The sequence below is a fragment of the Cucurbita pepo genome, chromosome 10 (genome assembly GCF_057944985.1).
Source record: "Cucurbita pepo subsp. pepo isolate OVF chromosome 10, ASM5794498v1, whole genome shotgun sequence".
NCBI classification, from domain to species: Eukaryota; Viridiplantae; Streptophyta; class Magnoliopsida; order Cucurbitales; family Cucurbitaceae; genus Cucurbita; species Cucurbita pepo.
Window position 1 is genome coordinate 2,565,502 of NC_141807.1, and position 14,335 is coordinate 2,579,836.

General features: G+C 38.6%; 2 protein-coding genes and 1 non-coding gene across 4 annotated transcripts; all 3 read right to left on the reverse strand.

Moving 5' to 3' along the window:
• Positions 1 to 2,126: 2,126 nt before the first annotated feature.
• Positions 2,127 to 2,266, reverse strand: LOC147790460 (small nucleolar RNA Z247). The gene has a single exon (XR_015422799.1). It is a non-coding gene; the product is annotated as a small nucleolar RNA Z247 (small nucleolar RNA).
• Positions 2,267 to 5,774: 3,508 nt separating this feature from the next.
• LOC111803517 (ethylene-responsive transcription factor ERF008) lies at positions 5,775 to 6,961 on the reverse strand. The gene has a single exon (XM_023687956.2). The coding sequence runs from the start codon at positions 6,616 to 6,618 to the stop codon at positions 6,085 to 6,087; it is 534 nt and encodes a 177-aa protein (XP_023543724.2). The 5' UTR covers positions 6,619 to 6,961; the 3' UTR covers positions 5,775 to 6,084.
• A 1,412-nt stretch (positions 6,962 to 8,373) lies between these two features.
• On the reverse strand, positions 8,374 to 14,239 carry LOC111803516 (RNA-binding (RRM/RBD/RNP motifs) family protein). 2 transcript variants are annotated; one of them, XM_023687954.2, is made up of 10 exons: positions 13,812 to 14,239; positions 11,989 to 12,051; positions 11,085 to 11,169; positions 10,909 to 10,977; positions 10,558 to 10,633; positions 10,283 to 10,334; positions 9,331 to 9,419; positions 9,180 to 9,249; positions 9,020 to 9,105; positions 8,374 to 8,937 (listed from the first exon to the last, which is right to left on the reverse strand). In XM_023687954.2, exons 1-10 carry the CDS (start codon positions 14,142 to 14,144, stop codon positions 8,895 to 8,897), a joined length of 966 nt encoding a protein of 321 aa, XP_023543722.1. In that variant the 5' UTR covers positions 14,145 to 14,239; the 3' UTR covers positions 8,374 to 8,894. The 2 variants fall into 2 exon arrangements, with proteins under 2 accessions (XP_023543722.1, XP_023543723.1); XM_023687955.2 differs by having other exon boundaries at positions 10,558 to 10,630; positions 13,812 to 14,238.
• Positions 14,240 to 14,335: the final 96 nt, after the last annotated feature.

Consider the following 14,335-nt stretch of genomic DNA (forward strand, 5'->3'; position numbering starts at 1 on the left):
CCTGAAATTCATCATTCATTGCCTGACGCCAGAGGGGATGCTCCATAGCAGTAATATGTGAAGTAGGTTCAGAGGCAGAAGACCGAGCTACAAGATATGTTACTGTTCCATCTGTACGCACCTTGGGTTTTTTGATATTGTGCTTCAATCGAGTACCATACGGATGAGTAGTAGGTGCAGGATCCACATTTGAGGGGACGGCCGTATCAGCCGTTGCGAGGGGAGCAACCGATGCTACAGCAGTTGGTTGACCAACGGCCGAGGATTCGACCGGGCATTGCGCAATATCATCTGCTGGCGGAGAAGCCGATGCCTCAATCATTGGCGGAACAACCAACGCCGATTCGAATGGCAGCGACGCGGAGGATTGTTGCGGCAATTCCGAAGCTGATGTAGACACCAAATTTTCTGCATCCAAAGAGTTAGTAGGCCCAGACATATGCATGTGATCATTCTCCAAATTAGTACTGCTATTACCCAAATGCAAGGTGCACAAATCAGGGGCATTATGCGTCGACTGCATGATTGGGGAAGAATTAGGTGAGGCTCTCTTGAATGGAAAAACATTTTCATCAAATATGACATCTCTAGACATATAGACACGACCAGAATCGGTGTCAAGACACTTATACCCTTTATGTGAAGAACTGTAGCCTAGAAAGACACATTCCTTTGATCGAAAAGAGAGCTTTTGTTTGTTATAAGGACGAAGATGAGGCCAACAGGCACACCCAAAAATTTTTAATAAGGAGTAATTTGGTGGGGTATGAAAAAGAAGCTCTAAGGGGCATTTTTTATCGATGACACGAGTAGGAAGACGATTGATGAGATATGTGGCTGTAAGAAACGCGTCGTCCCAAAATTTAATAGGTACATGAGCATGAGCTAGAAGGGCTAGGCCAGTTTCAACAATATGACGATGCTTGCGTTCAGCAGACCCATTTTGTTGATGTGTGTGAGGGCACGAAACACGATGACCAATTCCAAGGGAACGAAAAAATGTGTTATGAATTTTCTGATATTCCCCACCCCAATCAGATTGAACCCACTTGATTTTAGTATCTAGGAGGCGCTCAACATGAGCTTGGAATTGCAAAAATATACGAGGAGCTTCTGTACGATCATGCATCAAATAGATCCACGAAAATTTACTGAAATCATCAATGAAACTAATATAATATTTAAAACCCCCAACAGATGGAGGTGCAGGGCCCCAAACATCCGAAAAAATAAGTTCCAAAGGTGACGAAGACCTATGGGAAAAACTAGTATATGGTAATCGATGACTCTTTGCTAACTGACACGCATTACAAACTGACAAAGATGACTCACTAGCACACGAAATATTATTTAGACGCAAAATGAATTTTATTACTTGAGATGAAGGATGTCCAAGACGAGCATGCCATTGGGCGTGAGTAGTAGATCTGCTCACCAAGGCGTGCTTGAGATTATCGACATCGGATGGCTTAATAGGATAAAGACCAGATTCACACCTCCCATTTAGGAGACTTTTCCTCGACTGTCGATCCTTTATAGAAAAATGCCAAGGATGGAATTCAAAAAATACGTCATTATCACGAGAAAATTTATGAACAGAAAGAAGATGTTTGGAAATTTCAGGCACATGCAAAATATTACGCAACGCAAGAGGACGAGTAGCAGTATTAATTAGAGAATGACCAGTATGCAAAACACGCAAACCTGCTCCATTGCCGACTTGAACTTGTTCACCTCCATGATAACGTTCACGCACAGCGAGACGATCCAGGTCACTGGTGATATGGTCCGTAGCGCCTGTGTCGCTGTACCAATTTGGGTCAATCTTGTAAGAGGAAGTAGCCGCCAGTGCCGTAGGAGGAGCAGAAGAAGGTTCATCTTGATAGGACTCATCCATCCTATGCCAGCAGCGGATAGCAGTATGCCCCACTTTGCCGCAGATCTGGCAGGAAGGACGAGCAGAAGGGCCACGACGATCACCAGCAGGACGAGAGGGTGCATAACCTTGAGAACGACCACGACCGCGATCCCTACGCCCACGATTCTTCTGCTGACCACCACGACTAGCATAATTGGCAGAAGATCCAAGATTTAACTGAAGTTCAGCCTGGTGTTGTAGTTGGCGAGCTTCATACGTCATTAGATGTGCAAACACATCATCAAGGGTGAGGGCTTCACTCTTGGTAGTCATTGAGGTGACGAAGGGATCATAGTCAGGGCCAAGACCAGCGAGAAGATACGCGATCACATCATCATCCTGCAAGGCAGAGCCGGCGGCGGCCAGCTCGGTGGCTAGCCCTTTGATCTTGCAAAAATAATTTGCAGCAGATTGATCTCGTTTCTTGGACGTGGCAAGCTCAACACGAATCTGAGTAGTGCGAGCACGAGTTGACGATGAAAACATCCGCTGCAGGGTATCCCACGCCTCCTTGGACGTAGTAGCGGCAACCACATCATGAAGAATCTCCTCAGACATGGAGGAGAGAAGGCCGCTAAGGACTTGTTGATCCTGATCATACCACTGATTATAGGCCGGATTAGAGACCAGCTCAGCACCAGCAGCAGTTGAGGAAGGGATCAGCTTGGCAGGTGCAACATTGGTGCCATCGAGGTAGCCCATAAGCTTCGTACTCCGTAGGTAGGGGAGGAGCTGGGCACGCCATATGATGAAGTTGTTTTTGGTTAGACGAATTGTGACAACATGGTGTAGAGGGATTGGATATTGTTTAAGGCCAAAAGTCGCCATGGTAGTTGAGACGGTGTTGGAGATGGTGGATGGAGAGGAGGAAGAAGACATGGCGAGGAGTTTAAAAAATAAACCTTGGCTCTGATACCATGTTAGATTGAATGGCACGATAACCTATATGGGTCACGACCTCATGTATTTATAGATGCGTATAATGAAGATTACATTCCAAATCTATGATTTGGTAACAAACCATAAAATCATAGATTTGGTAACAAACCCTTCAAATCATAAACTAGTAAATCTTAGACTATTTTAGTATATACAGTTATGATCTATTTTAGGTTTAACAAAAGGAACCATCTCTTTCTTACACACAACTTTCCCACGTTAGCCAAATCGAAAACCTTTTTTCCTCTCTTCTCTCTCTCTCTCTCCTACTACTCCATCTGTGTTACCCAATAATGGGAATAGACACGTAGAAAGATGCCTAATTACTCAATTCCCCAAAATATCCACTTAATCATTCACCTCAAACTCACTTACATGTTTTAAAATGAATTAAATAAATATCCACTTAATCATTCACCTCAAACTCACTTATATGTTTTAAAATGAATTAAATTATAGTTTCAATGTCCAACCAAACAACTGGGTTCCTATACTGTTCACAGCTTTGGTGATCCACCTCTAACATAAACCCTTTGTCTAAAAAGTACATTGCCCATTTTAATTGCATTTTAAGCTACGCCCATTTTATTCTCTTAATTACCATATACATTACATTATAGGACCCTTGATTCTGAATCTCAACCTTCTAACAAAACATGCCACATTTTAACATGAAACTACTTTTTTCCAATCAAAACTATAATTACAAAACTAAATTATGAATTACACTCATGTTTTCAAATATCTTAGGTTTAGATTGATTTGACGTTTTATTTATTTATTTATTTTTTTTTTTTAAAGAAAGACGCCAAAATTGGTTCTTTTGAAAGTGGCCCACAAACCAAACGAAATGAATAAAATATATTAAATAGATTTGGATGAAAGTATTAAAATAAAAAGTAATCCATAATTGAGTGCACACTAGATAAAGTAACCCACCCATTGTAACAAAAATAAACACAAAATTGTTTCTTTATATTGTTTCGCTAAAAATAGATAACATAATTTGTTAGGGAATAATTTTTTTATATATTTTATCTTTTTTGAAAAAAAAAAAAAAGAAAAGAAAAGAAAAGAAAAGAAAAGAACGGACGCAGAGCGTAGCGAACACCCAACAGAAGTCGCGTAGATATAAGCCTTCACTTAAAATCCCTCAAAAGGCATCTCCACCATACGATAAACACAAGGAATAACCAATTAGAAAGGGAGAGAGAGAAGTATGTATTATTTCAAATAAACAAAAAGAAAAAAGAAGTAAAAAAGAAAAAAAAAAAAAAAAGTCAGCCAAAAGATGAAGCGATGTCCATCGGGAGCCGACAAATTCTCGAAAGAGGTCCTAAAATATGGAACCCAAAGAGTCCCCAGGTCTATGTAGGGTGGGAAACCAGGGTGAGACACCGGAGTATAAACAATAGCTGATAGTGGGACCCGCTCTTTCTCCCAAGCCCAGGCCCACCTCTCACTCTCTCCGGCGGGTTGCCCACCAGGCCCACTATTCTTCCTCCTTACTCAAATAGTTTGATGGGGAGATGGGGTGTGTCATGTATGTGTGTGAGTGTGTGAGTGTGTGAGTGTGTGTGTGTGTGGATAATAAATTTTGGGGTGTTTTCAAATGGACACCACCTAATTGCTATATCCAGGAATAACATGTATATCCAGTTCAAGAAATTATATAACATTATTGGACACGCCAGTTGTGTTTTATTATTTAATGCTAAATCACAATCACCTCCCCATCTTTTATTTTATACAGAACATCTTTGATATGGAAGAGAAATGGTTGAATAGTCAAATGCTTGGGTACTTTGTAGTTTACTAATATCATGAAAGTCTGTTTTTTGTGGCCTTCCTACTTTTCTCAGATTTGCACCAAATTCAATGCTAACATTGCTCACTTACTTACACTTTGCCTATATTTAGTTCTGAGGTCTTGTTTCCAAGAAAAGGTTTTGAATGTCATTTGCTGAAACAGTTCGAAATATTAATGCTCTGACCGACCATCCATAACGTAACTTACTCATTCATCATATCTATCCTAATTTCAAGAATGCCCTTTAGCTGCCATTTCCTTTGGAAGTGGGCTTGGACAAGTTTTACATATATTCGAGTTGTGTAGCCCTCTCCTCTCATGATCCATTCTTGTGTTATCTCATCTCATTTGCCCAACTTCACTTCACGCACCTTAAATTAATTTCATTTAAGTAATTGAGGGAAACAACATCCTAAACTCAAAACCCAATCACGAGTAATTGTGTTGAAGTTATGAGTCCGGCATTTCTGGACCAACACATTGTCCTCTACGCTAAAGTTGGTTGAACAGGTAAGCTAAGGTTTTAGAATAATAAATGGCAAAACAACAAACAACAAACCTCCAATTCTAATTATAATGCCTCCCTCCTTCACCATTTTTTACCATCTTCTTATCTTCCCTAATTACAATGCTCTAATTCATCCAAAACTCACCCACCCACTGTTACTATGCCTGAATTTGGGATGATTCAAGACAGACCCACCAAACATATCCCATTCATTAATCATTATCGACAAACACTACCCAACCACAAAAATACCTAACTTCACCAAATTCTTAATCACTTCAGTGGTTAGTGAGCCTCCAGGAAGCTCCAGCGAGGGAGGGAGCCCCAACTGGTTGCCTTTTGTAGGCCCCTGCTGCCCCCCCTTCCCTCTAAAATTGTTGCAATACTTACTATTTTTCCCATCACTTTTTCTTTTTCCCATCCCTTTCTTCCCCAGAAAATCAATTCTTCATTCTCATTTCTCCTCTCCTATAAATTCCTCGTTCATCCATCTATCCATCCCTCATCATTTGTCAACAAAGTGGACGAAAAAAGTCCTCTTTTTTTTTTCTTTTCTTTTCTTTCTTTTTTGGGGTTTCTAAACTTTGACTCCAATTACACAGAGGAATATGATGATCATCATAATTGGGTTCCTAAATTAATGTACATTCATTCATTCATTCATTCATAATATTTCTACATGGGCCAAAATTTCTTTTTGGTTAAAGAAAAATAAAACTCATAAGCAAAATAAAACAAAAAAAAAAAAAAAAAACAAAAAAAAATTAAAAACCCTAGATGGAGGCGGCCTAACCAGAAACAGAGAGAACCAAATTAGGAGACAACCAAGGGCATGATGATCGGGCGTCACATACCTCGGTGGCGCGCGTTGGCGTCTCTGAGTGTAAGAAAAGTATCCCCACTTCATCTTCATTGTCTCTCCCACTCGAACTCTCCATCTCCTTCTTCATCATCTTCTTCCGGGTCGGGTAATTTGTTCAAATCCATCCGATCCAAAAACCCGCTGCAGACTTTCGTCTCTGGCGGAGACGCCGATGCGTGGGAACGATGGTTCCGATTGTTGTGATTGTGTTGGTGATGACCTAAGGAACTCTCCAGAGCATCCACTCGTGCGCCCACCTCCGTGGCTTTCTTCCGTATAGTAGCCGCCGACATGTCGCCACATCCACCGCCGCTAATTCCGCGTCCTTCCCCGGCTAACAACTCGGGAAAATTAAGCCTGGCGGAGGGGCCTCTGAGGTAATACACGGCGGTATCGTAGGCCCTGGCAGCGGCCACTGGAGAAGAGTAAGAACCGAGCCAAATCCTGGAGCGCTTATTGGGTTCTCGAATCTCAGCCACCCACTTCCCCCACTTCCTCATCCTTATCCCTTTGTACAGCTTCTGATTGTGGACCCCTCTTTTTCTGGTACCCTCCCGACCTCCCTCTCCTCCGCCCTCCATGGCCCTCCAATTCCAAATCTCACCTCTCCCTTGGCCTAACCCAGAATCTGAATCTTCATGAAAAGGAACAAAAAGGGCATGCGATTGATGAGCTTTGCTACTACAGCTACGAATTTTGTGGGATAAGAGAAAAGGGTTTGATTTTGGGTTTGGATTTTGCAATCTCCATTTCTCCCCTTCTTGGCTCTACTCCTACTACTGCTGCTACTGCTACTTTGCTACTTTGCTACTTTGCCTCCAAGTTTCTCATCTCAATTAGCCTCCCACGTTCATATATATTTTTTTTTTTTTTCTCTTTTTCTTCTTCTTCTTTTCCGTATCTCAATAAATTAGAAATAAAAGGTTTATATTTTATGTGCGCCCAAAGTGAACTTCACCGACAAAATCTCACCCCCTTTATATCAAACATTTCAATTCTTAATCCCATTTTAAAAGTAGCAACAGATTTTTAAAAGCGGTGCCACCTACTTTCTTCTAATATATTTTAATTATGCTTAATTTTAAAAATCTTATAGCTATCTTTGCAGTTTTTAAAAATTTATAAAAAATTTAAACCATCAGCAGACGGCAACGTGAATATATATTGGGTTCGTGACACTTCAAAGGTGTCCACAGCTTTATTTTTTAAATAATTTTGTTCCAACCAATCATCGATGAAAACATTCATTGGTTTTTTTTTTTTTTTTTGCAGCTGTAGTGTGCCACGTGACGTCTCAGTACAGTCTCACCTCACCACTTTTCTTTTTTGGTTAAAAATATAATTTATTTGATACTTCCCTTTTCATATTTGATCTCTACATCTTTTTAGAAATGATATTGATTGATTATATGAGTTTGAAAGCAATGCATAAAACTGATCTCATCGTAATTTAATTTAATGTTTCCTAATATTACATGATTTTTTAGAGAAAGAAAACCATCGGTCATAATGAAATGTGAAGACTCAAACCTGAATTTAAATTCCATTCTGTTGATTTTATTATTTAATATAAGATGGGCATTAAATAAAAACAAACCATAATTAGAATAGTGGAAGGGTAGTGGGACTGTCATTTTGTGTGAAACCTCAAGTGGACTTCCAAATGTATATATATATATGTATTACTATATACTTTCATTCTTAAACTCACTATTTTATTTAGCATAAATATTACTATGAATTACTAAAGTTTGGTTTGAAACACATAAAATACCTAACCAAAATGGTATTTTTTAAAGTTATAACCAAAAGTAAAAAATGGAAAGAAGGGGGAAGGTCGGTGGGTGGTGGGTGGTCGGTGGGCGGATACGGTTGGGGGACGATTGACTTTTACTCCACACGATAACGATATCTGCGGACATGTTTGTTTCTTCTTATAATCCTTGTTTCTGTCGCCCAAAATTCCTATAAATTTCATCATCTCTACTAATACAAATACAATAATATAAGGACCCATTGTCCCATTAATATTTGTTTACGTACAATTCTTCTTGAAGGAAATGATTATAACAATGAAAGACTCACAGAACTTAACACAATGGGAAAGAGACAGGGCAGGGTAATTAGAGTCTTGTAGGTAGCATGGACTTTCGCTAAATTAAAATTCTCACCCATTGACTTTTGTGCTCTTGATTTTTTGGATATTTACTCAATTCCACATTTTTAAATCTAGAAGAAAAACAATGTGTTTTTAAAAGTGACGTGAAATTGACAATAACTTTGATTTTTAGAAGCTAGTCAACGAAAATTCTTTTAATTAAAAATAAAATAAGTGATTGAAGAACAAAAAAAAAAAAAAAAAAAACCAGTTCAATGAATTTAGCTTACAAAACACGTGTGAAATTAAAATTTCATTCAAAGTCAAAGCTACAAAGTTGGATAAGAACAAACAGATAATTCATCGCTGCTTAACCACAAAGAGGAAGAGCAGATGGAGAAACGATATTCCTTAAACTAGTGCCAACCAATTAAGGATTTGATGATATTAAAACTCCACGATTGAATATAATTCACTGAATTTACCACAAAAATTTTACTTGGCAACTAGCCATTAGGTGGACATACCATAATATTACAATACATATTGGAACAGCTTCATCAGCGTTATCCAATGAGCATGGAATTTGATACATACAATCAAAAAATGGGCATCGCATATGTGGCAAATTTACTCACCTGCACAACAGTACAAGTAATGAAACTCCTCTGGCCTTCATAGATTCATGTGGGAACATCGCCCGAGGGTTTCTCTTTACTTGACTTCCTTTTTGGCTCCTGTTCTCGCTCCTTGTATTATTCATTTCAATTTCTTTCGCATACCCATTCGTGATTTTGCGTACCTAAATTCTGGGTTAAGCAAAACATTTGAAGACATGATGTAGCAGTGAGGTTGTAAAGAATAATAATCTTGCAAAAGGATACTCCAATCGCATGCCCTCCCCAGGAGGTGATGAGTATAGAATTGAGCCTTGCAGATGGTTCAGTGCTCCAGTTGAACAGGCGGTATCCTGAACCATTGAAGTAGAAAAAAAATTATCAACAACAGGAAAATAATGTTGAGAAAAGGAAGGGCTCTGCTAACCTGAAAATCAACAAAAGCAACTGGGGCCCCATACGTGCTCTGCATCTTTAGTTTTAAAAACCCCGGGCATCTGGAAGGAATAATCAAATAAACAGATAATACAAGTTCTAAGATCAGAACATAACCCAATAACGTGCAGTAAATTACCAACCTAGAAAAAATTTGAACAAGTTCTTGCTCTGTGCAACTTGGCCCTAGATTTGCCACAAAAAGTGTTGGACATGGGGGATTTTGAGGAGTCTGGAAATGAAGAATAATTAGGCCAAAGTTAACCAAAGTCACTACATAGATTGTGCTACACAAGGTCATTCACACATAACTAAGATATTTTCACCTAAACACAAGGTGACTTTATTTACGTCTAAGTATTAAATATGTCATGGAAGAAACTTCAAATTAACCAGATTTAATATCGTTGTAGCCCTGTTCCCAGAATTCCCCTCCACTTGAAAAGAGACAACAAAAAACAAAAGGAATACGAGCAAATATTATTGTAGAAGTTGGTAAATAAAGTTTCCCCTTTGTTTGTTCACGGTAAGTTAAGCCTCCCGTTAGAGAGGTCATTATTTTGTAATGGGAAAATTAACTTTTCACCACAAGTACTAAAAGAAACCCACAGGAAGGCCAAAAGAAAAGTGTGGAATACAAACCAACCTACAAGAAATCAACTTTTGGTAAATACAAATGTTAAGAAACAATTTCGAATTATGAACCCATGGGGAGGCATTACAGTGTGTCCACCATATCCACACATCCTCCCGCAACCTATCTACCCTCAAAACCATTCTTATGATTCTTTTCGTCAAAATAAACCACAGTACAACAATGAAGCCCATAGACAGACATTGAACTACAAAAATTTAAAGGAAAATGAGTAGCCAATTTCAAAAGGATAGAAAATGAAAATTAAAACAGTTTTGGCTAATACCGTGAATGTTATCCCAATCTGCTATATAATTGAGTGAAAAATTACTTGCTACTTTTATCAGGATAAGTAATTCAATTATTGGTAATATAATGCTTTTTGGACAGAAAGGGGAGGATTTAATGGCACAGCTTTTAGGGACTGCAGAATCACAAATTGCAATAAAAAGTGACCTTACCACATTTGCAGCCACTGTATCATTTACAGTTTTGCTATCAAAGCTTCCATGGCTGATGATAGAAAGTGCAAGTTAGTTAGGACAGAGAAGAAGAAACATAATAACGCAAGTATAAAGTTAAAAACTAACACAGAAGTCAGGGCATGTATAGAGCTTTTTACTGAAGCCCTTGGACATTCTACTAGTGATTATTGTTATACAATAATGTATAAGCTTCACATAAGCTTGTAATCAACCATTTCAATAATAAAGATGTGCTAAGTAGTGCAGATGACCTTTGTGCAGATGGATAACCAATCGTGTTGTAAGCAGAATTACCCATTCCAGACATGTGAGTGCTGCCAAGACCTGCTAGTGCCCAAGCGTGCAAAACATGTGCAAAATGAGCTTTTAGAATAATGTGTCCCCTGCGTGGCTAATCAATTACTTCTTACCCCAAGAGGTTGTACAGGTAGCACATAATCATCCTCAAATCAGAGAGGACAGGTTTATACATTTAAAGTAATCATAATAATAGTCGTAAGTGGTATCAAAAGGACAAAAAAATTATTTAATTAATTAATTTTTGAAAAAGCTTGTATAAGAAAGAGTTTACAGGCAGAAAAGGAGTCAAGCAATCAACTTACCAGGATCAGGAGTGCTCCTTGAAAAGATAGATACTTTAGCTTTCTTATCCGATCCATATCTTTCATCCTCTAACCATTTCATGAACACGACGAAAAATTTCAAACTAGTTATACCACTATAGAAAATAGAAATTGAAATATAAAATTCATAAGAGGACAACCATCAAGATATGTACCTGTCCTCGTCCGTTTTGATCTTGAGTTGGATTTAGCTAAATCAACATATAGTACTGATTGCTTCTCAAGATCAAACACCATCCCCTACAACAAAGAGAAACCAATTGTTTTAATGTGAGACACTACATAGAGTAGAAATCTTTTTATACCAATGCTTGGAATACCTTAAGTAGCGCACTTTTAGAACAGCTATTCTATCGAGGAATAAGTAGAGAGTGAGAAAGCATAAGAAGCAAAAGAAAGCCCAGCAGAAAAATGGTAATCCACGAATTGGTAACTGTTTAGTGTTATAGCAGCAACAATAGCTGTCTACCTTATCCTTCGGGTCAATGAATGACTCAAATCGAGCTCAAGGTTCAGGATCCCAAAGAAATTTAGTGTACCTCACGAGTTCCCCAAACCCTAACAGTTTAGTGTTATAGCAGCAATGATAGCTGTCCAGTGTCCACCTTATTCTTAAGGTCAATGAATGACGAACAATGCATAAGGTAATATAGTAAATCAAACTCAGGGTTTTAAACAAATTTGATATATGGAAAGAGTTCCCTGATATTGTAACGTCATTACTTCAATGAATTTGTTTGGAGGATTAGATTACAAGAGGAGAATGTTTTTATTCTATATACTTGGCTTTGCTTTGGCAGCTCCCTTCAGAAAGCTACAGAAGTTTGAAGCTCTTCTAGCTGTTAATTATAAGAAATTCAGAAATAAATGCTTTTCTATATTGCATGATAGTTCTCATGATAGTTTTCCTTGCTGGTCTGATTTAAGATGGGGTGAGCTTATCCTCCAAGGCAGGGCTAATTTCTTCTTCCACGTTCATTTTGTGTACTTCCTTTGATCATTGACATGATTTTCTTAATGAAAGAACTTGGAATACAGAAGCAGGGAACAAGTACTTACATTTACAGCATGCATTGCACCTACGGCAGACTGCTGGTCCGAGAATACAGCAAATGCAAATGGCTGTAACCACACCAAAAAAATTGTAAGAAAAAATCATGCATGATGCTAATCAATAAAATATATGCTCTACCATCAACACAGGCGGTGATAGGAATGCTGTATACATAAGATATTTCGTGAGATAATGGAAAAGGAATAGAAAAAGCTTTTACAAGTTACAGTGACAGTCATAGGCACTCGGTACACATATCTGAAGGGTACTTGCATAAATATGCGACAACTTATTGCAGCAATGTAGATTGTTGGTCGAGAATATAGAAAGTTGGTAAATTTCCTTTACAAACAAAGGTCCGCAAGCTTTCAATATTAACTAGATTTGAAACTAGCAATTAGCATCATATTTGTTAGTTGTAAACGTGGGATATTAATATCTCAGTTTATGGTCTCCACAGCACTTAGGATAGCATTTGTTAGTTGAAAACAAAAGTTCCCAAGCTTTCGTATGACCACTATGACCATCCCAGAACCTGAGATTACATCGACTAACTTGAGAACCCTTAAACATGGATACTAATAACACAATCCAAGCCTGTTTAGGCATTGCAAAAAAAAGTTTGCTGCCCTGACATCAAAACACATCTGTCTAAAGTACAAGTCACTATCATCCAATTAAATAGTACAAAAGAAAGCAACATAGAATATTATTACATGTGTAACGTCGTGATCTAAATGTGCATTGGAAGTTACTGCGCAAGATTTTTTACCAAAGAAATTCTAGCAAAAAGGTTTAGATTGGTCAAAGTTGAATTCGAATTGCAAAGGCTAAGGAATTTTTCATGCATAAAAATGACACCGACCAAGTCATATTTGTTGTCCAGGACATGAAAAAACTCTCTGCTACTTCTTGGCTAAGGCAGATAATTGGAAGGTCACGGCTCCTGTAGTCATTGACAGGTAAAGTGATTTCATTGAAGAAGGGTTCACAAACATTGTGAAAGGAGCAGAGCAAAAGCTATAGTTCCAAACATGACAAAGGTGCTCATGCTCCATAGCATTGTGGAATAGTGATGGGTGAAAAGGGTTAATGTTAAAAAGTTGCATGCCACTAAAATTCAGTAGGCCAATCGAGCCACATAAGCACCAGATTGCACATTTGCATTGGTATTAGGCTATTGGCAACCGTATTGGCACCAATATTGATACTGGCATTTCCTTTAGAGTATGACACAGCACATTTATAGTTTATTTAACAAATCTCAGAGTAGGCATTTGAGTGTTTCCATGCCATGTTGAATTACGTTTTGAGAATTAGGTTTTTTTTTTTTTTTTTTTTTTTTTCATTAGAAATGTGGTTTACCTTATTAAATTTTTGTTTCTTACTTTTTGATCGGTCCAGTTGCATGGTCGTGTCATGACGGGTGTTAAGCAAACTTGTAGGGCATTAAATTCTAGCTAGATGGCTACCATGGATTCATCCCAAGCCTTCCCTAAATAACATTTACATACTTGGTCAAGATGAATTATAATGAGCCAAAATAAACCAGGTCCAAGTTAATTACGTATAACAATTATAATCTTGAACTTCTTCAAGAACCTCAAACGTACAGTAACCAAACCAGAATCGTTTACGAACCGGTGTCTAATCTCCATCTTTGATACTAAAGCAACTAATGTCCACGAGTTTACTTAGACTTAAGACTCTAGAAGCTAAGAGTATTCTCATTCAGGCACACAAATTAAGTGACTATTCTCATTCAGAATAAAAAGAAAATGCCACAAGAATCAACAATTTTGCAAATTAGAAAAACAAAGTACAACACCTGGGTCGTCTGCGTGGGGCTCCGAAGATGAGAGGACTCGTAGCCCGGAAACTCCCGGAAGAGATTGTAAATTTCTCGGGGCTTGACATCTTCAGGAAGGCCAGCTATGAATAGGGTTCGGACCTCATTAATGGAGGCTGCGTGAGGTAAAAAAGGTAAGCCATAGGAAGCGAAGGTTGGCGGGTGTTGAGCGAGGTAATGCTGAGACGACGGTGCTGAAGAAGGAGGAGGAGGCACCTGGTAATAGGGATAGTGAGGCGCCTCAAGACCAGAAGGCTGCGACGGTGGTTGCGGTTGCGGAGGTGGCGCGTAGTAACTCGTTATGTCGTCCATCGGAGTGGTGTTCTCTCCGAGTCTGAGTCTGACGAAGTAGAGAGAGAGAGAGAGAGAGAGAGAGAGAGAGAGAGAGAGAGAAAGAGAGAGGTGGAAGCCCTGAATTTTGGGTCGGATTACTTTAATTGTGATAAAGCATTGCGCTCAAATGGGCTCAGATTAGACACCGAACTCCAAATGGCCCAAATTTG

Coding starts and splice junctions, on each gene's coding strand:
- LOC111803517 (XM_023687956.2), bottom strand. CDS start 6,618: ATGGAGGGCGGAGGAGAGGGAGGTCGGGAGGGTACCAGAAAAAGAGGG.
- LOC111803516 (XM_023687954.2), bottom strand. CDS start 14,144: ATGGACGACATAACGAGTTACTACGCGCCACCTCCGCAACCGCAACCA. Junction 10,634..10,908: donor AAGGAGCACTCCTGATCCTG/GTAAGTTGATTG, acceptor CTTGGGCACTAG/CAGGTCTTGGCAGCACTCAC. Junction 9,420..10,282: donor ATACAGTGGCTGCAAATGTG/GTAAGGTCACTT, acceptor CTTCATTTCCAG/ACTCCTCAAAATCCCCCATG.